The 24,698-nt window shown below is 38.9% G+C and overlaps 1 protein-coding gene across 1 annotated transcript; it reads right to left on the minus strand.

The window, feature by feature from the left end:
- Positions 1-6,542: 6,542 nt before the first annotated feature.
- LOC134570926 (somatostatin receptor type 5-like) lies at positions 6,543-23,258 on the minus strand. The gene is made up of 2 exons (XM_063428938.1): positions 22,719-23,258; positions 6,543-8,323 (listed from the first exon to the last, which is right to left on the minus strand). Exon 2 carries the CDS (start codon positions 8,263-8,265, stop codon positions 7,156-7,158), a length of 1,110 nt encoding a protein of 369 aa, XP_063285008.1. The 5' UTR covers positions 8,266-8,323; positions 22,719-23,258; the 3' UTR covers positions 6,543-7,155.
- Between the last annotated feature and the right edge of the window lie 1,440 nt (positions 23,259-24,698).

A 24,698-nucleotide genomic window follows, 5' to 3' on the forward strand; every position in this document is an offset into this window, starting at 1 on the left:
AATTAACTCTTACAGACACATTTTTATTATGTGCTATTGCTTTTATTACCCTGATTGATCCTATGCACAGTTATTTATAGACACGTCCAACTGGTTGCATATGGTTTTTATCACAGCTGATCTGCACTAAATAGTGTCTGATATATTTTCTATTTTACATGTTTTCACACTTATTAGAAGACTTTCAAATTTAGAGACAAGTATTCTCAGAACTAATTCTTCAAGCTCACCCCTTTTGTGTTTTGGTTATAATCATGATCACTGTGTGGAGAAATCACAGTTTTATTTAGGAATCTTTGCAGCTATTTAAATTTATTTTCACTTTTTTTGAGCGCATGTTCACATTTGTCTTTTAACAGTTTATTCCCTTGCAATAACAGCTTGGCTATTGAGCTTGATTTAGCATACATCTTGGCAATTTGTTGTTGTTTTTTTTTTTTTACTTCGCTACAATACAGACCTTAGTTGCTAAGACACATTATATAGAATGTTCAATTTTCAAGATGCTTTTTAAATCTTGTACGTATCCCCTGATAAAACGCTAAAAAAAAAAAAATTCGGTGCGAGGACATGCATACACACAAGGTTTTTTAATAAAGTGTTACTTGTCAACAAAAAAAATCAAAGCACATTTCACATTTAAGTCCAAAGGAGAAGATTGAAAGGTGTGCAAGTCATGTGTTTTTATTTAAAATACTTTTGCAGAAAATTTGCATTTCACTACATTCCCGACAGATCAATCTTTCTCGTCTTTCTGGCAGACACGTTCTGTATACACTGTTTTTTCTTTTATTCTTTTTGCTGTTCCGGGTTGGAACGTATAAATTCCGGAGAGTTCTTGTCAATAATGCATTGTCTTAAAAAACAATTCTTTTTCTTAAAAGGTTAAAAGGAACGCGTAGATATTTCAGTTTCCCCATTGGAGAGTATTTATGTTATTCTTAAATAAAGCAATGCGTTAATGAACTGCTGACCTATTGGGGTCTGAATTTGGCATTAAATCCAGCAAAGAGAGGGGCAGTGAGGTCAGAGATTGCGCTAAACTAATGAAAGCTCTGTGTTCAACAAGCAATTACGGAGACAGTTCATTATTTTTACATTATGTGGGATCACTCTGGGTCACATTCTCAGCTCTGCGTTTTCAAATGTCACCCTGAAGAAATAAAGTAATATGTGACTTCTATGGTAACACAACCTATAAAAAACATCGGCTCTGGAACTCTTTAAATCAGAGCTGAGCCTACAAAAGCATGTTTTTCTTGAATTTATAAACCTGGCCAAGAAATGAGTCAGCATCTGTGTATGTGAATGTGCAGGCCCTCTAGTGGTTAAATAGTTAAAAGAGCATGCAAACGTGGACTACATGTTTTAAGTGGCATCTTTACATTAAGGAGCCACTTGACCCATATAAAGTATGTTAGCGTGATAAAGTGTTTAATGTGTGAGGATATGCTCCTGTTAAATGCATTTTATTAAAATGCTAATTTCCTTTTTAAAACAGCACTCTTATTAATAATTGCAGGTAAACCTCCCTAGCTGTCAGACAGCCGGAGAGGTTATCTTGCCGATTCTGTTAACGGAACGAAATTGGCTTGTTCCCCAAGTAAAAGTGTGCCTGTCAGCGCATGTATGCTTGTCCACACCGAACATTTGAGCTCTGCGCAGCCTCCCTGTCCGCTGAGACAATTTAGGTTGACAGCCATGTTGACAGCTCAAAATCAGAGACTTCTCAACGAGAAACCTCTGAATGGTTGTTTCCCCTGGCACTGACCAAAGGTATTTGCTGCGGGAAAAGGGGAGGGCTTGCAAAGGCTGCAGACAGCAGATCTGCAGCTCTTGCAAACTGTATTTAGATTTACCCAAAATAAAAACGTGCAGCAAAATATGCATGTGTTTTCACGGAGGGATATCTACTAAATAGCGATTTTTATGTATGCATGTATTTATTTTTCCTTTTGGCAATGGAGTGTGCCTTCAACACCAAAGTCTACAAAACATCAACAAAAAAACTCACTTGATAAATAAATGAATGCAATGGTTCCCCTTTTGACCATATCTGAACTGTCTGATATCTGTTCTATATTAATGTAATCCAGAGGCTGGGTTACACAGTCTGGACATTGATACATCTTGTGTACAATGTACAATAGATTGTCTGAATGCTTCTGAATGGAGTATATTTGATAACCTGGTTCCAGGTATTTAAAAGTTAGTGGATCTTTCTTAATTTGGAAACTAGTTTTTTGTTTTTCTTTCATCTGCGTGACTTTCAAAGCTAGATAAAGATGGATTAAAACAACAAAAGGGATTTGGCATACATGTTTTAATTTGGGATATATCTACTAAATAGTGATTTTCTAAAAAAAAAAAATTTGTACTTGGGCTTTGGAATATGTATTTAACTCAGTTGCATCTCTTACACCCATCAGCCATTCAATAGCATTTTTAGGTGGAAGAAAAAAGAGAAATCTGAAGAAATATTGGAAAATAAAACATTTTAGAGACAACATGGTATACCTTACTTTGCAATATTCACATATAACAACATAGAAGCAGAAACAACATTTTTTTCTCCCGAACTATAGGTGTAACAAAAATAGACAAATACAAATAGTAAATACTTTTTTATGCTTGCTGGTAGAGAACCTGATGGCATTTCTGGGAATAAAGCTTTCTTAAATTCCAAAAGAATGTAAAAATAATGTTTACTGTGGGTATAATGCCGACATAGAATAAGTCCAGCACACCATATATCTGTATAATACAAGGCATTGCAGGCTGCTCTTGCAGCCTGCAAGGAATCCTTGTGGTATATCTACCCTGCTTCACTGGCTGCAAGAAAGCTGCCTTCAATTTTGACTTTCATTGTGACATAGGGGGAAAACGGGCTTGATTATGCAGTCTCTCTGCATCAATGCAGAGGAACAGAATATATTCCTGGCAAATAAACTTTTTTTTTCGCAAAAGTGTGAAAAACAGAAACTGAGCACAAATATGTTTACTTTCAGATTTTGGGCCTTAGTATTTTTTTTGCATTACTTTCCAATGTAAAATGAGCATTTATCAGGGGCGTACCTAGAGCATATGGCACCCGGGGCGGGTCCTAGTTTTGGCACCCCCCCTGCACTTTAAAATGTACAAAACACCCACATTTTTTTAATGTATGTAGCATTGAGCAGTGCTTGCATGTTTCAATGTAAGCATGCTTTTGTATGGAGTAAGTGTGAGTGAATGAATGGGTGTGTTTGTATGTAGTGTTGGCATTTTAATGCAGGCATGCTTTTGTGTGTAGTGTTGGCGAGATGCAGTGGTGTGGTTATATATAATGGTGATGTTTTAATACAGAGGTGTGTTTGTATGTAGTGTTTGCACTGGAATGCAGGGATGTGTTTGTGTGTAGTGTTGGCAAGATGCTGAGATGTGGGATTGCCATATTTAAGGACACCAAATAAGGGAGCTATCTGCTAAACAGCACCCTAATTTGGTATCTTTACATATGGAATCTCACATAAGGGCACCAATTTAGGGAATTCTCTACTAAATAGCTAAAAGATCAAAATTTAAAAAGCCTTTTTCTTAATTCTAATCTTTAGGTTGTTTAGTAGATAACTCACTTATTTGTTATCCTTATGTGGGATTGACATATTTAAGGACACCAAATTAGGGAGCTATCTACTAAACATATACACAACCACAGATATACAAACGCATTTAGTTATTAAGAGGTCCAACCAACCTCCCTACCTTACTCTGGGAGTGACAAGCGGTTGCTGCTGGGCTGGGATCTCTGTGCTCTTCCTTCACAGCTCACTTGCACGACCAGTAGTGATGCCGATGCCAGGATGATGTCATACCCCGGCTGCCGGCTTACTGCAGGGCGTACACAAACTCCTATATGGTCCATAAAAATGTTTAATCTCACTGCCTTCCAGTATATATCTGTCCTATCTGTCTGGGGGAATGTGACAACGTGGATGTATATGTAAGTGGGTGAGTATTACTATCAGGAGAAAGGTATATGGCAGGGTGGGACAGTGTGGTGGATACTATGACAGTGTGTGCCACTGCACACAGTGGATTGAAGGAGGTGACTGCAGGTGAGGTGGTGAGTATATGGTGTTTTATGTCACGGGTGGGAACAATGGGATTGGGTGTTATATGGAAGAGAGGATATTATGTCAAGGCAGGGCCAGGGTGTATGGCAGGGTGTGTATTATGATACGGTGGAGGTATATAGCAGGGAGGGGATTATGGCAGTGTGGGTATTATATGACATGTTAAAGGGGTATATGCCAGGGTGGGAATTATGACCAGGTAGTGGGTTTATAGCAGGGAGGATATTATGACAAGGCAGGGGTGTATATGGAGGGGGTGTATATGGCAGAGAGGGCAGGGGTGTTGAAATTTAAAAAAAAAAAAAACTACTTGTCCAGGGACTAAAGTGTTTGCCCAATCTACTTGTCTGCCGTGACAATCTACTTGTCCTGATACAAATCTTTATTGATAGTAATTTAGGAGACAGACCTGGTGTAGGGGTGATAGGGATGTAGTATGGGTAAGACACATAGTGTGGGGGTGGGATGTAGTGTGTGTAGGGCATTGTAAGGCACATAGTGTGCTGTGGGATAGGGTTGGCAGAGTGAGGAGGGGACAGGTGGCAGAGCGTAGGAGGGAGGGGCTGACAGAGCGTGGGAAGGAGTGACAGGTAGCAGAGTGAGGGAAAGAGGGGTTGACTGGTGACTGAGGGAGGGGGTGACTGGTGACAGGGTGACTGAGGGGGGTGACTGGTGACAGGGTGACTGAGGGGGTGACAGAGTGACTGAGGGAGGGGGTGACAGGGTGATTGAGGGGGGTGACAGGGTGAAGGGGTGACAGGGTGAGGGGGTGACAGGGTGAGGGGGGGGTGACAGGGTGACTGAGGGGGGGGTGACTGGTGACTGGGTGACTGAGGGGGGTGACAGGATGACTGGGGGGGTGACTGGTGACAGGGTGACTGAGGGGGTGACAGGGTGAGGGGGGGTGACAGGGTGACTGAGGGGGGTGACAGAGTGACTGAGGGAGGGGGTGACAGGGTGACTGAGGGGGGTGACTGGTGACAGGGTGACTGAGGGAGGGGGTGAGAGGGTGACTGAGGGAGGGGGTGACAGGGTGATTGAGGGGGGTGACAGGGTGAGAGGGTGAGTGGGGGTGACAGGGTGACTGAGGGTGGGGGTGACAGGGTGATTGAGGGAGGGGGTGAGGAGGGGTGACAGGGTGACTGAGGGGGGTGACAGGGTGACTGGGGGGGGTGACAGGGTGACTGAGGGAGGGGGTGAGGGGGGTGATAGGGTGACTGAGGGGGGGGTGACAGGGTGACTGAGGGGGGGTGACAGGGTGACTGAGGGGGGGGTGACAGGGTGACTGAGGGAGGGGGTGAGAGGGTGACTGAGGGAGGGGGTGACAGGGTGATTGAGGGGGGTGACAGGGTGAGGGGGTGACAGGGTGAGGAGGTGACAGGGTGAGGGGGGGTGACAGGGTGACTGAGGGGGTGACAGAGTGACTGAGGGAGGGGGTGACAGGGTGACTGAGGGGGGTGACTGGTGACAGGGTGACTGAGGGGGGGGTGACAGGGTGACTGAGGGAGAGGGTGACTGAGGGAGGGGGTGACAGGGTGATTGAGGGGGGTGACGGGGTGACAGGGTGAGGGGGGGTGACTGAGGGGGTGAGAGGGTGACTGAGGGAGGGGGTGATAGGGTGATTGAGGGGGGTGACAGGGTGAGGGGGGGGTGACAGGGTGACTGAGGGGGTGAGAGGGTGACTGAGGGAGGGGGTGACAGGGTGATTGAGGGGGGTGACAGGGTGAGAGGGTGAGTGGGGGTGACAGGGTGACTGAGGGAGGGGGTGACAGGGTGATTGAGGGAGGGGGTGAGGGGGGGTGACAGGGTGACTGAGGGAGGGTGACAGGGTGACTGAGGGGGGGTGACAGGGTGACTGAGGGAGGGGGTGAGGGGGGGTGATAGGGTGACTGAGGGGGGGTGACAGGGTGACTGAGGGAGGGGGTGAGGGGGGGTGATAGGGTGACTGAGGGGGGGTGACAGGGTGACTGAGTGGGGGGGTGAGAGTGAATTTACAATAATATTTTCTTACCATGATTCAATGGCTGTGCAGGAGGTGCAGGCAGTGCAGGAGGTGCAGGCAGAGTGGCCGCAGGGGAGAAACCTTGCAGAGTGCACGCTCTGCGCCCCCTGCTGGCACACTCCATAACAGCATCCCTGGTGCTCAGTGATGACTCAGAACACAGGCTGGGAATCCCCTCCCTGTGCTCTGACTCACTCACTGAGCGCTGGAGCCGCGAGGGAGAGGACGACCAGCAGGAGGGACAGAGTGTGGCACCCCCCTACTGGATGGCACCCGGGGCGGACCGCCCCCCCCGCCCCCCCCTTAGTACGCCACTGGCATTTATACAAGTACATATAAGTTGGTGGGAGGAACAATTTAATGAAGAAAAAGGCTTTTCTAGTTAACGTTACATATATATATTGTAAATGAATAGTTCTTATATTAATACATCTATCTGAAAATGTGCTGGGAAAATAACTGACCACAAATCACATTAAACATATAGTTACATTCATTTAATTTTTAATGCCAGACAGTCTGACAAACAAATTAAGGTAAAGTGCAAATATAGTTACTCACACATTGAACACTCCAGCACGGATAAGGTAAATGTATTAGTTTTACAAAGCTGTGTTTTTCTATGCGCCAAATTCAAATTTGACCAAAAAAAACCACAAAAATTGTTTTACAGCTGCATCCAAAATATACTGTACAGAAAAAAAAGATAAAAACGTATAAATTGACTACAAAACAGTCAATACTTCTCTGTATTCATGAACGGTAATGCAAAGGTAGCAAAAGACGATGAAAAATACCAGCAACAATGAAACCATAAATTACATATACTTATATATAAATACTGGAGCTGAGCTTCTTTTAAATGTCAATCAACCAATGTCATATATGAATGTATGTATAAACACTTTCATCTTTAAATAGATTCCATACTGAATGCCATTAGTGCACGGATTCTAATTTCCATTTTATGAACACTTCATCTTTTGCCTCAAGTACTCTATAAACATTTCCATATTCCTGAATCTAGAAGGTTAAGTTTTAGACTTTGCTTGTTTGCATGTGCCCATTTATCTCAGAGTTTCGAGAAGGCAACATTGTCTCTTGAACTCGACTGCTTTTTTCCTGCCTATTCTCTGTGAGGTCAGCGTCTTTGATGCCGTTACTCTTGCGAAGGCAGAGAACCTTCTGGAAGCTCTGCTTGAAATTGTCTGAGAGGAAGCCATAAAGGATGGGGTTGGCGCAACTGTTGGCATAAGAAAGGATAACCACAAAAAAATAAATTCCAACAAAGGCTGGCTCCTCGGGCACAATAAATGTCAAATTTACAATGTTAAGTATGTAGAACGGAAGCCAGCAGAATACAAAAACCGCTACTATAATGACAACCATTCTTGTGACTTTGCGTTCTGATCTTCGACGCCTTGTGGATCCAACTCGGAGACCTGATGACTTTACCTTAATGACAATTAAAAGGTAACAGAGGCATATCACCAGCAGAGGTCCAAAAAAACCCAACACAGAAGTGTAGATTATAAACGCCGTAGACCAGGTATATATAGGTTCTGGCCAATTTATGTTGCAGGTGAGTAAATCTTGCTGGACATCTGAGAAGATGATGACTGGGAGGACAACTAGGAATGAAAAAGTCCAAACTGTGGCACTAATAAGTTTTGCCACCCTAGGTCTCCTCCACTTTGTTGATTTTATAGGGTGGACCACTGCCAAGTAGCGGTCAATACTCATCACAGTAAGGCAAAATATGCTGGTGAATTGGTTGATGCCATCCACCGTCATCACTAGTCTGCAAAGAAATGTTCCAAATGGCCAATAGGAGATAGCATTTTGGGTAGCAAGAAAAGGCAGCCCCAACATAAAAAGTACATCAGCCACAGCCAGATTCAGGATGTAAATGTTGGTTACAGTCTTCATTTTAGCATAACGGAGGACCACGTAGATGACCAATGTGTTGCCGCTAAGTCCAATGGCACATACCAACAGGTAAATAAAGGGGATTAGGATAGAACTCATTCCTGATATTGAAGATTCAACCACAGTCCCATTGTCAGTAATGTTTCTGCGAGAGGTGAGGTTAGTGTTCACTTCATCGGGTTCTGAGAAAGAAACCATTGGGACGGATATAGGCTCCATTGCTTTTCTGTAACAATTCTTCAAGGGAAAGAAGTCAAATGTGGTAGCATCACTGCCACTAAAAGAAATAAGGGGGGGAAAAAGCATTAATACAAAACAACGGTGACTTACAGTATAAAAATACTGATCCTGAAACATATAAGCTATTGTGAGATAGAGACATGTGATGATAATGTAGTCATGGTACCTCAATTCCGCATACATGTAAGAGACTCAGAGGTAGACTTCAGTTACGAGACAATTATACATTTTCTGCTACATCTGTACAACTTTGGTCAAGCACATTTTTCTTAAGTAACGAGTTTACAATTAGCTCTACTAAGTATCAAACTTGTTAAGGTCTATGGAGAATTCTTTTAATTAGCCAATTAAAAAAACTAATTGTTTAACCTTCCTGGAAACCAAACACACAAACGCACACACACATTCACAAGGCTACAAGGTTCCCCTTGAAGAACGTAAACCAGAGGCAAAGAGACATAGTTGCCTTGATTTACTAGGAAAGAAAGCCATAGCAAAAGATATTCAGAAAACTTAAAATTCGCATCCTTCTAATATGTTGCCATAACAACAATCACTAAGGATGGTATATCAATGAGCATTCTATACCTCGACCACCTGGAATGTTCCAAGTATTAGCGAAAGACCTTCCAACTAACATGCTACAACATAGTCATTTTTACATCTATAAAAACATTTCAGTGCAAAATTTTTTTTTAGGCATGCGATAAAACTTTTCGGAACTTTTTTCTTTGCAGGAAAGTAAATAAATCACACAACAACAGCGCTTTCTTGACAGTGTTTGCATGGTTGCAAGGTTTCCTTCAACCATACGAACAGATGTGGTTTACATCAGTAACATTATATCATGGTAATTTTTTTAAAAAATTATCATTTTAACATGAACCTGAAGAATAACAGTTCTAACTACACAACTTTTTGTAGCTCTTTGGAAATAATGAGAATTTCGTTCACAGGAGGATATTAAACTAGGTCTGTCCCCAAGAGCGCTAACATTTCTGAACATGATAGGTCTTTTTCAGAAAAAATGCCAAAAGCTTCCTCCACATTTCTAAGGAAATCTGAAACAGCACAATTTTCCTGCTGGACTCCCATGTAATTTTCTTGAAAATAGTTTAAATAACTAAAATCAAGTCATTTTTTTGCAGCATTGTGCATCGGAGAATTTGCAGTGCCCCTAATTCTTTTAAATGTTACTGAGCCATTCTTCTGTGTTATTGTCTTCTTTCGCACCCCCAACGCAGTTACTTCAAATTGTTGTACAGTTTTACTTGACCCCTCTAGCTATCAGAAACTAAATTTCAAGTCCAAGTATTTTTTGTTTCCTGTTTTGCTATGATGTTGAAGAATCTTACAGATGTAGTCATTATCGACAGAAATATTACTAATCAGGATTTCAATAGATTGTGTTACACTGTAAGTTACTTTGAATCATTTGGTATTGGCAAAGTGGCTCTAGAAGAGACCTTTGCTTTCACAATGTTCCTAGTATCTAGAACGGAACCACCAAGCATCAATAAAGCTGTAGTAACAACACTCACAAAATGAATTCCTACAATCCATACTAGGCACTTTTGTAGTGACGCACTTTTCGAGTTAAGATGTGCCTTAAAAACCAAATGGTCGTAGGCAAGGCAATTTTTTTAAAAAAGCAAAAAACATTCCAAAAAAATTCTAGATGTCAAACATTCTAAACCTCCACCAGTAGGATCAGCAACTGTAGGCATTGTCTGAGCAGATTCTAGGCTGATTGGTCTATGGCAGAAATTTTTTCGCATTTAGGCGAAATCAAGATTTCTATTCAAAATTGTACACCGTATAATGATTGAAGAGGAACTCACATTCCTGGATTTTTAATGTAATGTTTTCTTCTCCCCATATTTCACAAATATGTATTTGTGAGTTGTAAAAAAATTAAAGATAGAAATGCAGACCTCTTTATCCTGCCACTGGGTGCCTCCATCTTAGCTACCTGTCAATTATTGTTATAAGCTCCGCCCTTTGCACCTTGTAGCCAGCATAGAGAAGTCAAACAATGTTTCAACTTCTCCTCTTCATTTGCATTGTGTGCCCTGGCTTTGCCTTGTCTGAACTAGATTATAATGTAATTTGCTAAATCTTTAATATAAATGTAATATAATATGACAAGCATCTTGGGCAACACAAGTCATAAGAGATGTTCAGTGTTTTACACAATTAAGTAAATTTCAGTTAAGTGACAGTTCCTCTTGAATTATTAATTATATATTTAAAGCACAGGAATGTAGGGAGTAAAAAAAAATGACTATGATAAAAAATAATACATTGACTTTGTCATAGCTATTTAATAATTTTCTCTTATTTTATTATTAATAATTTTTATACCTGATTGATATTCTGTCATACTGCAAAGCGTTATTTTTTATTACACCTGCATATCAAGTGTTAAATGTTTTCAGAAAAAAAAATGTATGTCATAAATTGATAAGTTGTCTGCTTTTGATTAAAAAAAAAATGTCTTCTGCAATGGCTGATTATCTATCTATCTATCAGTATTTGATATTTTCGTTTGTTGTACATTTCAAAAATATAATTCATCTAAAAGAAAATACATATATCTCTACCTAATACTAGCACGCTTTATTTTTAAAAAAAAAAATTTAAAATTTTTTTAAAGACTACTCTTCGAAACACATAGAAACACAGAATGTGACGGCAGATAAGAACCATTCGGCCCATCTACACATTTTGTCAAAGTCTGGAACAGTTCAGTGTTTCATTTTAGAAACCAGAATGCAGCATTTTTGCCAATTACTAAGATTATTATTTATTTATATGAAAATGAATGATTGGTATACCAGTCCCCTTACCTGTAATCAGCTATAGTTTCTAAACTTCTTTTTGCTTCAGTTTCCCTTGATACGTCTGTCGCTTCTATAAATTGTAATTTTCCTTCCCTCACCGTATGTATCTAAATTATTGTTATTTCTCGGGTGCTAACGCACTATTATATTTTAGCTTGATGGCTAATCTGTTTGTGGGCAGATAAATAATTACAGTTGTGATGCAGCTTTCACTGAGATTAAAGGGACTGCAATCGTCTTGTCTTAAACATGCTCAAATATAGATTCTAGTAAATGCGTTGACATTTACTAAAATATTTCTCAACATCGAAGGACTTTTCTGTATTTTCTGTAAAGTGGAGATGGTACCCAAGAGGGTACATCCAGAGTAAGCAGAATTTTGTCTTGCCCATTAATTGTGCCATGTATTTTGTCTACTTGGAGAGGCAGGAGATCTGTGTCCCTTTATGGCACGGATCTTTTTTCACAGGTCCTTCTCTAAAACACTGTATTACCAACAGGTAACACAACGCAGGATATACCACAGGATATAAAGTTTCTAAAATAAGGCAGGATATACCACAGGATTGAAAGCCTCTGGAATAAAACAGGATAGAATAGGGATTAAGTAGACCGAAAAGGGATTAATAAGAATAAGACAGATTGGCTCCTGTATATTGAGCCTCTGGAATAGGGCAGGATAGATACAAGAGTGCAGAGTGAGGCTAGCTAGATGTTTGGATATAGGGTTTCTAGACTAAACTAGTATAGACTCTTGGAGTTAAGATGCAGTAAGGCAAATAAGGCAGGATGGATGCTAGGATATAGAGTCTCTGGAATAAATCAAGAGGGATGCTAGGATATAGAGTCTTTAGAATAAGGCAGGATGGATGCTAAGATATAGAGTCTCTGGAATAAGGCATAATGGATGCTAGGATTCAGAGTCTTCAGAATAGGGCACGATGGATGGGAGGATATAGATTCTCTAGAGTAAGGCAGGGTGGATGCTAGGGTACAGAGTCTATGGAATAACACAATGGATGCTAGGATACAGAGTCTGCAGAATAAGGCAGGATGGATGGTAGGATAAAGAGTCTCTGGAATAAGGCAGGATGGATGCTAGGATACAAAGTCTATGGAATAAATCAGGATGGATGCTAGGATATAGAGTCTCTGAAAAAAACAGGATGGGTGCTAGGATACAGAGTCTATGGAATAAATCAGGATGGATGCTAGGATAAAGAGTCTCTGGAATAAGGCAGGATGGATGCTAGGATACAAAGTCTATGGAATAAATCAGGATGGGTGCTCGGATACAAAGTCTATGGAATAAATCAGGATGGATGCTACGATATAGAGTCTCTGGAATAAGGCAGGATGGATGCTAGGATATAGAGTCTCTGGAATAAGGCAGGATGGATGCTAGGATATAGAGTCTCAGGAATAAGGCAGGATGGATGCTAGGATATAGAGTCTCTGGAATAAGGCAGGATGGATGCTTAGATATAGAGTCTCTGGAATAAGGCATAATGGATGCTAGGATTCAGAGTCTTCAGAATAGGGCACGATGGATGGGAGAATAAAGAGTCTCTAGAGTAAGGCAGGATGGATGCTAGGGTACAGAGTCTATGGAATAACACAATGGATGCTAGGATACAGAGTCTGCAGAATAAGGCAGGATGGATGGTAGGATAAAGAGTCTCTGGAATAAGGCAGGATGGATAATAGGATATAGAGTCTCTGGAAAAGGCAGGATGGATGAAAGGATATAGAGTCTCTGGAATAACACACAATGGATGCTAGGATACAGAGTCTATGGAATAAGGCTGAATGGATGCTAGGATACAGTGTCTCTGGAATAAGGCAGGATGGATGCTAGGATACAAAGTCTATGGAATAAATCAGGATAAATGATAGGATATAGAGTCTCTGAAATATATCAGGATGGATGCTAGGATACAGAGTCTCTGAAATAAATCAGGATAGATGCTTTGATATAGAGTCTCTGGAATAAGGCAGGATGGTTGCTAGGATACAAAGTCTATGGAATAAATCAGGATGGATGCTAGGATAAAGAGTCTCTGAAAAAAACAGGATGGGTGCTAGGATACAGAGTCTATGGAATAAATCAGGATGGATGCTAGGATATAGAGTCTCTGGAATAAGGCAGGATGGATGCTAGGATACAAAGTCTATGGAATAAATCAGGATGGGTGCTCGGATACAAAGTCTATGGAATAAATCAGGATGGATGCTAGGATATAGAGTCTCTGGAATAAGGCAGGATGGATGATAGGATACAGAGTCTCTGGAATAAGGCTGGTTGGATGATAGGATATAGAGTCTCAGGAATAAGGCAGGATGTATGATAGGATATAGAGTCTCTGGAATAATGTAGGATGGATGATAGGATATAGAGTCTCAGGAATAAGGCAGGATGGGAAGTAGAGTTTCTGGATCTTATGATGTAGTAGGGCCTACAGAATAACTGACAAAACAAACCAATTCAGGTGACGTCCTCATTAATAAGATCACAGCTAATCTGGGCAAAGGACAGAGCACAGCAGGTGGCTTCACCAGGTGATCCAGGCTGGAAACCTGAACAGGACTGGGTCAACGCACATGGGTAATGAGCAGTGTTGGGTAATGTTGCCATTGCCTTATGGCAGGCAGCTAAATTATCCATGGGAAAGAGCTCTGAATGCATTATTCTCTTCTGCAAAGCATGTTTGTCTTGTAATCTCTAATTTAGACTGCTTTAAACAATGACTGGCACTATGACTCCCGTGATGTTACATTTATTTTTTATTTTTTTTAAACTGTATTCTTTATTTAATTTTGATTATCAAGACATATAACAGCTTATAAATATCATAAATTGCATTAAAGTTATTATAAAAAGACAATTTAACAAGACATACACAGGCATCTATATTTAGCATGTAACATAATATTCCTTCCTTTATATACATTAACCATAATACATGCGTTCTTTTCCGATCTCTTATTGTGAGCATATAGATCACTACATTTATTTAGTATTCTACTCTTCGTTTATGCCTGATAGACATACAAGGACTTTTTGTGCATATTGGATCTAACTGTATAAAAGTATGTGGGTTGCCTGTGCGCTGGGGTGCCCGCTAAGCGAGTATGAGAATCACTAAACCTTTTTAAGATAGTTATCAACTACCTGGATGTCTCAGATACAGATCTAAGTAGTGTCACACATTCAATTTAACATTCCCTTCTTTAATGCCCATTGGGTTAATTTTATGATCCATTCCTTATATTATAATATTCAAACCATTCTTGACCATATTTTGTTGTGTTTCAAGATATTTCCGTTATTAAAATACACCGCTTTTTCCATTACCCATTGACGATTAATTTGGGTTATAATTTCAGTTGGGGAAGGAATTTCTGAACTTTTCCAATATCTTGAAATACAGATCTTTATTGCCACTAGTATATATATATTAACAAATATCTTTCTGGATTCCTTATGCTAATAATATTTATATGCAATTCTAATAGCTTCAAATCTAGGTGTGATGTTACATTTTTAACACCCAGAACAAGCTAAGCATCTTTACGTGTGTTGCCGAATGGATGCGGCCTCAAACAATAACCTGTTCAGAAATAAGCGTGGCTGAGAATTTCTTACATATTACGGCTCGATGGGGTCACCGTTGCATATGGTAATAGCAGACCTACCTGCTGATATGATAGATGAATTCCTAATAGGTTATTATACAGTCTGTTAGATTTGCTGATCACTGGGAATCTGAATGGAATTCTACCTGAAACTGATTTTTCGTTGGCCTCTGAGCTGAATAAGAAATGACAATAGTAGGTTTAGAGTAAAAAAACAGAATTGTATGTAATTATATAGAACATCCTGAGTTGCAATTAACCAAAAAAGCCTAATTCAGGCTGTCTCCTCGCTGCGCCTAGTACTGTATAATGATTGGCATAGCAGTTTGTTAATAATTGAACGCATTATGTGTTCAACGTTCCTCTTTACTAAAAGCATTGACTGCTATATATTGCTGTATGAATACATGGCACGTTGTATTAAAAAGCCTTTAGGTAGAGCAATTAGCAATGCACGGAGGTTCTTTCCTCAACTACAACCCTGAATTCAATGACCCATTGACAATCGCTTGGTGAAAATATAAAATATTATAGAAAATGCCAGACTTGATTGCTCAAATCGATGTTTCCTCCCTCCCCCCCTTCTCCCCCTCCCCCCCCCCCCCCCTCCCAAATGTTTCTGTTTCCCCAGACTCGGCGTTTCGATTCGGATGAATTTAATCCTGTGACTGTTTTGGGAATACTATTGGTGCAAAAATGGACCTGTTAGTGTATTGCAATATATATAAATATAATAAAAATATAAATAAAATAAAAAAATATCATGTATATATATTAGAGTACACTGATACACTGGCGTATTTTCCTGGCATTTGATTCACAGATCAAGTGTCGAGAAATAACTATATAACATATAAATATAGATGCATTTTTTAAATGCTTTTTTAATATTTTCCCCTCTATTGGTCACTTCCGGATCTGTGAATAAAATCATAATTTAATCATAAATCGTAACTCTCCACTAACTACCAAAACCTGTATTTTCATAAAACATGTTTTTTAGCTGGAAGAAGATTTCAATATTGTATTGTCAGTATTTGGACCATCAACCCTGCCCCTAAATACTTAGATTAATTCTGTTCTGTCTACCCAAACCTCAGTGGAACTTCAAGTCAGCTTTCTGTAGTAGAAAGCATATTGTAGCTATGTAGATGATTCCAATATAGATCACAGCATAAAACTATGGATAAACATAACTTAGGTAAGTGAATGGCAACAGTCCCATAGCTATGAATGGGAGAATTACTGTTCAGTCACTCGAGTTTACCTCTTGTATCTGAATGGATAAAATTGATAGAATATGAAAGACTGGACTGAACATAGCGTTCATTGACAAATCAGATATTGTTGGGATGTGTTCATTAACTTTTTTTTTTAAATAGTTTTTTGCAAAAGGTTTTTACTTACCTTTTCCCAGTGTCAAGACTCTCTCAGCCTTTACCTCTTCTCCTCCTACGAGTGTCATGGAGGAGGCAGGGTCTCCTCTGGTGTGGTCCAAACAAATGCTTCTAAAAGGGGAACATTGGGGACCTGATGCATACAAACTTTGCCATAGGAAAGCATTAACTTAATGCTTTTCCATGGGGGCTCCTGCATCACAACTGAGTTTTACTCGGTTAGCACAGCAGAAGCGCCTCTAGTGGTTGTCAGTGGAGTTGTGTTTAAGTCTTCAAAGCAAACAGTTTCTACAAAAGGGCAATGTTTTACCTTGAATGGTGAAGCTCACAGGACCACTGCAGCCAAGCCACTCCATTGAGATGAAGTGGTCAGGGTGACTTTAGTGGTCACTTTGAAGTGGCCTTATGCCATTTATAAAAACTTTATAGGTTTTACCACCATCTTCCAATGTCTGATCAAGTATAGTCCAACTCCACCATATCATCTTGGATTCCTATCTCTTCTTCTTCTTTTGGGCTGTACATAAGAAATGCTGATTTGCAATAAGTATAATAGATGTGTGCATTTAGCTCTGGACGAATTGGAGTTCATCCAAATTTAGGTTGATTAGGCGTTCGGCCAAATGCCGTATATTTGAAGCGACTAGCGCGATGGATGAGCATTTTCATTGGCTTTGGGATTCAAAGGTTCACCTGTAGCACCAAAAAAAGAGATGATTGATGGGGAAAACGCTAGGGGACCGACACTAAATGTTCTCAGATCAAGTGAGACGTAACCAATTGAGGGAAAAATTAAGTTAAAAAAAATCTCTATTTATATATTTTATTTTTAATAAAGATATGTAATTCATAAATATATATATATATATATATATATATATATTAAAATAATCCTCCTCTTTTTCCTCCTATTGGTTACTTTTTCTCACTTGAACCAAATGGTTGAGAAATGCACCAATCAGGGTATCACAAATTATAGACACCATATTTATATTAAGTATATTTTCTGCATTACATCAATTGGCCCATTTTCGCACCTGAACCTTTCCCGAACTAACTTTTTTCGGCCGAACAGAATTCTTTCGTATTTCCCAAGTGTTGTGTACAACAAATTTTATCAGGGAAGGAATACTCAAGTGATTTCCTGTAGCATATCAATGCCACATACTACAGGGCAGGACATTTCATTCACTGACTGTCAGCATATGAGATGGGTCTTGAACTGCATGGCAGATCTGAAAGCCTGCACTTTGGATCAATGGGAGCCGTATGCAGTCAGTCAATAAATAGTAGTCATTACTATTGTCCTCTTGGAACAGAGAGTCTCTGCAGGTTACATTGTTATTCTCTGAGGATACAAATGTTGAACTGGTTCAGTGGAAGATGTTATCTGTTTTCCTCCTACCTTTGATTGGCTGCCCATTCTCTCATGGATTTGTATCGATTCCTCGTGAAATCATTTCACTGGCAATTAGGCCTCAATGAAAACAGTCACCCTGGTTTTATTAAGATCAACAGACGTCCTTACCCTTGTATGTGTGCATTATCCTGCATTAACCCTTTTACTGCAGGGCAGACGGGCAGAACCTACCCTCAGGGCATTCCGAGTTATAAACTCCGAATTATAAAAAAAATAAAAATTCCAAAACTGCAAAATAAAAGCAAACATAGCTGAGCTGTGATTATATCTTAGTTGGAGAATGTTTCCAGATGAGCTATTTTGCCTATAGTTTGCCATATGGATAGAAAATGTCTACAATTCAAAGTTTAGTGAATAAGCCCCAATTACTTTCATTTTTTTTTTTTTTTTTTTAAAGTCAGCTATAAGCTAAGTAAATATGAGAACATATAACAGTTGGGTTACCTTTGGCATTGCCAAGTTAATCTCATGTCTGGATGGTCCTGGTCAACTATTTGTTGGGGGATTTTTCCATATTGGTTTAGCTTTGATCTAAAGACTTGTATAACTACGCAATATCAAATATTAATATTAAAATAATAAAATTTTAATAGTTTTAAATCTCTCAGAAATACATTTTCATTTGCCTTTTCTTTATAGTAAATTAAAATCATAAGGTGTTTTTTTTCTTGTCTAGACCTAAGATTACTTGTTTCCTTTTTGCCAATTTTCTTCAAGACACAGCTTGGGCATATTCATCATAAATGTATGAATTGAAAAACTTAATTATAACATTAGCACAACATTAGCTAACCTATGTCTTATCCTTTAGCTTGGAGACATTTGCAAAATCTAAATGTGATGCCAAAACAGTGCAATTCAGTTTTCAATTCACAACAATTCAGAGTTGTTCAATATACCAACAAAACTCAACGTATCCACATAGTTCTAAAAATACTCAAACACAGTTTAGAGGGGGGACGGTCACTTCGCCAGGATTTTCCCAATATAATGTTTACATATCTCTGTATTAAACAAATGTGCATTTTCTAAGTGTGAAAATTACATTTAAATGTAAAAATCGACACCTATTTACACTGCAACTGGGCGACTCCATCTTAGCTCCCTGGTTGACTTAGCTATAAGCTCCGCCCTTTGTACCTGGCAGGTATTTAGAAAAATATACAGGAAAAGGGCATTTGCAATGTTTGCCGAGGTTTTGCCGTGTCTGTACTAGATTATTAGATAATTTGCTAAATATTTAACCTATATTGAAAAAAGAAGGAGCGTCTTATGAAAAAAAAGGCCAACACAAGTTATAGATGATTTTTAATGTTTTATTCAATGGTTTATATTCCAAAGAGGTTTCTGTCTTCTATCTTTAGCAGTGAAAGAGTAAGTGTGGCTCAGCTACATGAATGTTAAAGAAGTCGATCTAATACTCTGCAGGCAGAATTCCTTTTACTGATATTTCATGTTACTAAGTTACTGTCCAAATGCTGAAGTGAGGCACCTGGATCTTTAATGACTTGTAACCAACCAAGTGCCAGTCTACCCACTTGAGCAGGTTTCTTGTGCGTTTAATGCATATTAGCATAGCCTCGCTTCTTCAATCTGCTGATATTTGCTTTGCTCTCAGTGAGAGAAAGTTTAGCTTTACTACCCTAACACACAGTCAATTATTAACTACGATAAGATATTTGGACTGACTAGATGTGGTCTCCAAGTAAAAAAAGATCTATAGAAAATCTGATTGAGGTGTTGTTAACCCTCGTCATGCTAGGATCCTTACCAAACGGCATTACAAAATGGTTTTATTAATAAAAAAACATGAACTTGGTGATAGGCTCCGTCCATTGGAAAACTGTCAATTTCTTATGGAATTTGAAATATTGGTAATATGGAGTTGTTGCTATAGCTGCATTTTTGTGTATTTTGTTTATACTTAAATCTTGGGAGTGGTTTTATGAGTGACAGCCTTTACTAGTTGTTAGTTCTAATTTGTGTTATAGTTTTAGATGCATTTGTATGTATTGTCTATACAATACTAGAGGAATAATTAGCATATGACAAATCTACTTTGCCAATATAAATGCCATGCCTGTGCTCCAGATTACACAGAAATATAAAGGATCCGTTTGACATCTGATTACCTTTATTTTCTGACACAATTCAGAATAAATGCCCTTGAGGATATGTTTGTTACTACAGCAGGGCAACAGTTTATATTGTCCTCAACCCTCTCCTCATTACCTGGGTGTCTAAGGTGTATTTAGTTTTTTGGGGTTTTTTTTTAAACGGCTTAGAAACACCTGGGTAATCCCTATATCCTGGTCTGTTAGATGTGCCTTGAGGAGAGGGTTGAGGATCACCGTTAGAGTACTTTGATGACAATCTTCTTGTTAAACAAATACATCAAACATTGCATATTTCCTAACACTTACCAGTATATTATATGTGTATATATATATATATATATATATATATATATATATATATACCTTCTGATCTTGAAGCAAAAAACACTCAGGATCAGTGGCGTACCTACCACGGCCGCAGGGGTTGCAGCTGCGACTGGGCCCCTCACTGCAGGGGGCCCAGCCGCAGCCACTACCCCTGCGGCCGTGGGCCGCCTAGATGCCGCCCCCTCGGTACTCCCCCTGTCATATTCTGTATTATATTGCATCCCTGCTGTAAATACTCTGAATACTGGAATGTAACATTTATATGGCTGTTAATGTACTATAGATTGGATTTTATCATATTCTGATTGATGCTAAGTGGTAACATTGGTTGTTGTAGTTTATGCTGCTTTATAGCATACCGCTGCCTGTTATTCTATTATATAATATAATATACACCTGGGTGACTGTACAGGACACTGGATTATAACAGAGCTTTGTGACGTACGCTGAATTGTGTAATATACCCTGTTACTCTATATTAGAATGTATTATACCATATTCTAGCAGTTATTGCATCTATGCTATATGATATAATAGCCTGATACTGCACTATATACAATATAACATATCTCTGTGCTTTACATTGAATTATATCACATACACAGCTGATGCTATATTGCAGAATGAAATTATATCTCTGTTTTTTATAGGACTGTAGCAATTCCATAGTTGCATTATATATATATATATATATATATATATATATATATATATATATATATATATATATATATATATATATATATATATATATGCATGGAATGATATCATTGTGTTTCTGTATGTTAGATATCTCAGGGAGTTTATATTTGTTATAATATAGTGCAATACGTGCAGCTTTTACAGTATAACTAAAACATAGCTTAAGGCAATCATATATCTGACATTTATATAGCAGGGGGTCTGCTGAGCCTTATAACACATGATTAATGCGGATATATAATAAGCAGATGACATATTACTCACAGTAGGATAACTACAGAGCAACAGAAATAATATCCAGAATAGAGGTTGATGGCTTGCTGTTAGTGCATTTCTATTCGTTTGATAAAAAGAATGTTGGTTTTAGACATACTGTAACACAATATCCTAATATAATATTATAGCAAAAAATAATAGTATTATATTACATGAGGAATCACACACTTGCCTAGAATTGATTGTATACATGCTTTGAATGTAAACTACAAAATGAATCATTTAAGCCTATATACAGCACAGAATGTAGAACAGGCATTGGGTATTTTAGCAATTGCACCTGAAACTTCAAAGTGGCTTAAACATTAGATTTTAAAGTTAACTGGGACATAGGCAGACTGTATGAAGGTGATTTATACAAGAGAGGGGGAGAACAGGTAAGTGATACGTATTCAAGGCGGTTGCTACAATATAGGGAGATGTATCAAGACAAAAACAATTGCTGTTCCGGGAGAAAATGATAAATAGGCAGCAATCCCCATGGTAACCAACAGGCTGACGACTCTGTCTATGATTTAACAAGGTATTGGTATCAGTAGGGGCTTCACAACTGTGTGAGAAGCTCTCTGGCGCCTAAGATGTTAAGAGCCAGCAAGGCAGAGCAGCCCAGCAGCGTTGGGGTTAACTATGATCAGTCCCCCCCCAGTGCTGTGACTGGGTTACAGGAGAAGCACCAGATGTAACCCTTCCTTATTCAGAGAGCTTGGGGGGGGGGGGTAAGCACTTTAACCCATTCACTGCCGGTGAGATAATAAATGTATATCTCCAAGGACAATTACTCCCCTGGAAAAAAAATAAGTTTAACACACAGCAACATATGGCTTCATTAGCTGGCTGTTGCTATGGGACATTGCATACACAGTGCTGGCCCAGTGGTTTAACCATTTCATTGCCGGGATCACTGGACCATAACTTAACCTTATTGATTCCTTATGGTTAAAAGGTTGCTGGTCTGAATGTTGTTGTGTTTCTGTGTATTTATAAGCTGCAACAGCATTACACCTGCCTTGAACTTACAATCAAGCTGTCAGATTATATATTAAATACACAAAACACACAGGGACGCTCTCCAGGTGGGATTTAATCAATTCAATAATAAGTAATAATTTAATTGGCAGGTTTGGTTTAAAAAAACTACAGAGGACTCTAATGAAAAGTAAAAGAAGAGGACTGCATTTGGAACATCCTACAAATATGATAAGAGAGTATGAAAAGTATTAGTGAGCAATAATCAATCGATTACCCATACTTATCAATTAATTATTACTAATAAATGGATGTACAGGCAGCCTTTACCAAACACTTTACATTCTCACTCTTTCTTGTTCTTTAGTCCTGCAGCAAAATATAACCAGTATATTATCATTTAACATTAAGAGACACAGTTAATCATGGTTTGTGATATAAATACATTAATTCAGAAGAATCATGCAATATGTAGATGCTGTTTATTGCAGGGCAGCACTTTTCCTGTGACATGTCACTGTATATATGCTGAATCTGACAGCTGTGGATTTGTCTTTGCAGACAAAAAAAAAAGAAAAATCTGTGCTCCTTTACTTAAGATAGTTTCAGTCCATGTAAAAGGACAAGTATTTGGAGAATAACAAACCTGGGGGCTATAGGCTCTCCTATGTATCTACTCTCATTGTATCTTCTCATTGTAATATTGTATCTATAGTAATAGGGAAACTCATTTCTGATACCAACCTACCTGTCTGTGTGTCATTGTTGTCTCTTGATGGTTCCAAAATTCTTCACATCTCTGCATACACCTGATTAGAAGGGAGGTCCAGGTAAGATGCCCCACTCTGGTGCTAAGAGAGCTTTAGAGTCTTCAGGTATCCTATCCACCTGACAGAATGGACAGAATTATTTATCCTGTCCCTGCCTTCAGCAGAGTCCCTGTTTCCCCCAAATCAGGTGCATCTGTATAAATTGTGAAATATGTCCTTTAAAAGTGCACAGCTACAACATGTAGTCTCTCAGTGCAATTAGGCAGCTTCCCTGTGGATCAGCAACAGGCAATCTCCCCTCTCCAATCACTGTGCAGGTAGGTGGCTTAGAGACATCAGAAGTCCAGATTTAAGTAGATACATAGTGCTATGCTTCCCTTTGCTGGAGGAGTGATAGACTTGTTCTTGCAGAGCCCATTGATTCACAGCACTGGATGTTCTATATTAGAAGTTAGTGATGGAATGAGGGGATCACCTTTATCTGAGCTGTAGTGATTGCTCTGTGTGATCTCAGAGTGGCTGTGCCATTCTGTGTAACAGGACTAGACTGTATAAACTAGCAGACACACAGCTCTGTCTGAGCTCCCCCCACCACACACACACACACACACACACACACACACACATGCAAACACACACACACACATTGCATTTTGGTTCTCTGCTCACCGAAGCCAAGTCTGTGATTGATTTTTCTAATGATTGGGTAGGAAAGGGTTTTAACTGAAATTATGGGAGTTTTGGTATATATTTTCTAATCAAGTTTCTCCACTTAACTTAAAGAAGAAATGAATGAGATGAGAGGCTGGGGTAGTGGATGCTGAATATGCAAATGAGTCATTTTGGCTGAAATGTAATTTAAATATCTCTCAATTACCTCCTGAAGGGAAGGATTTTCCTGGGATAAAAAATGGAAATTAATGACTTATTTAAATGAATGTGCTATATTAATAACTATAACACCCCTAAATGTTACTGTGGCATTTCTAAGACACCACAAGTACTACTGGATCAGAATAGGTTAAATAACTACTGTGAATGAAAGCATAATTATACTAATATACATCACATAGGGGTTCATTTTATCAAAGTAAATATTAGGATTTACATGTGGTTATATTAAGAACTTATGTTTGCCAAGTACATTCGACATTGTGTGTCACAGTGAGCTAGCCATCTGTACTTTTGTTAATGTATGTGTATATATATATATATATATGTTTATAGCAATCATGCATTGTGTTGCACTGTAGCAGGGGGTAGGCAGCAGGTAGCTGTGCATTTACATTAAACTACAACTCCCATAATTCTCAGATGGCATATGAGTGAGGGGTCTCTGCGAGGTTAAAGGTCATGCTGATTGTGTCACTACACACCAAACTGTAGTAAATTGAAAAAAACAAATGGAAATATTTAGTCAAAAGTAATGTTTTATAAAGATTCTGCAACTTTACTATATCCACATCTTTCCAGGTTAAAATTATTTCACACATTTAAAATTCACTTTGAATTCCCAACAACTCCCACCATAGTAGCTAACTCTGACTTCTTACAGAGGGACTGTCACTGCCCTAGAATCTGTAACATTATGTTTACTTATTTCATATATTTAACGCACATATGTTTGGGAGGTTGAAAAACTAAAATATATTATAGCAAACCGCACCTCTCTAGCCTGCACGTGGGTACCGCCATCTTGGCTCTGTGTCAGTCATTGTTATGAGCTCTGTCCTTTGAATTTGACAGTCAGAAGAAAGTATGAGAAATTAATAGGGGTTATGTATAAAAAAGGTGCTGTGTACTAAAAAGTGATCTAAAGTACTAGAGGTGCGTCAGTCAACACGGAGACAAGTGGAACTAGCATGCACCTTGCATTCTTAACTCTTCCCACTTTACCCCATTTCCACATTTTCCAACACTTTTAAGAACATGATACATTTTGTATATATATATAATCT

Source organism: Pelobates fuscus, chromosome 8 (genome assembly GCF_036172605.1).
Source record: "Pelobates fuscus isolate aPelFus1 chromosome 8, aPelFus1.pri, whole genome shotgun sequence".
Classification (NCBI taxonomy): domain Eukaryota; kingdom Metazoa; phylum Chordata; class Amphibia; order Anura; family Pelobatidae; genus Pelobates; species Pelobates fuscus.